The sequence below is a fragment of the Morone saxatilis genome, unplaced genomic scaffold (assembly GCF_004916995.1).
Source record: "Morone saxatilis isolate NCDOM2014 unplaced genomic scaffold, NCSU_SB_2.0 Contig7, whole genome shotgun sequence".
NCBI classification, from domain to species: domain Eukaryota; kingdom Metazoa; phylum Chordata; class Actinopteri; family Moronidae; genus Morone; species Morone saxatilis.
This window is the reverse complement of record NW_023340246.1, coordinates 22,685,096-22,685,746: the sequence shown is the minus strand read 5'-3', so window position 1 is coordinate 22,685,746 and position 651 is coordinate 22,685,096. Positions and strand designations below refer to the sequence as shown.

The 651-nt window shown below is 38.6% G+C and overlaps 1 protein-coding gene across 1 annotated transcript in view; it reads left to right on the top strand.

The window, feature by feature from the left end:
• The window catches only part of LOC118340424 (beta-taxilin-like), a 5,724-nt gene that overhangs the window by 3,005 nt on the left and 2,068 nt on the right, over positions 1–651 (top strand). Inside the window, exon 5 of the mRNA XM_035678387.1 lies at positions 260–348. Within this exon, the coding sequence (XP_035534280.1) occupies positions 260–348 (89 nt within the window). The remainder of the gene's footprint in view (positions 1–259; positions 349–651) is intronic.

Sequence of the window (651 nt, the reverse complement as noted above, 5' to 3'; positions counted from 1 at the left end):
ATTTGTTGTTTTATTTTGTTTTTATTGTATTTCATAAATGTGCTTTAAACTTAATTAGCTGTGATCTTGTTAGAATTAGAGCCATGATTTTATTTGAAAGTTTATTAACATCCATGATTGCAAACATTGATTAGATTTTCTTGTCACATCTTTATTGTTGTTAGATACTATTTGTCTTATTCTATCATCAATAACTCATTAGTTACATTAATGTATGAAGGCCACCCAGATTAACTGTGTATTGTCTCTGTCGCCGTAGTTGCTTAGGGAGGCTATTGACAAAACAAAGAAATGCTTCGCTATGAAGGAGCAGGAGCTGGCCATGAAGAAGAAGGTAAAGATATGTCTGTAATGTGTCTCTGTCTGTTCTCTTCTAACCAGTTACTGGTTCAGGCCGCTGAGTGGAAACTGCAGGCTCAGACATACAGAGAACAGGGGACTGTCATGCAGGCACAGGTGAATATTCACTGACAAAACTAACATGCTGACAACAAGCAGACAGGCAGCAGCAGCAAGGTTGAGGTGAATGTTAGACTCCTGACCAACAATGCCACAAAACGCCTGTAAGGAATCTGGAGGATTTTGAGACATTTCATGTATTCAGTTAAACGTACAATCTGAACTTTCTGCCACTAGGGGGTGTCTCACATC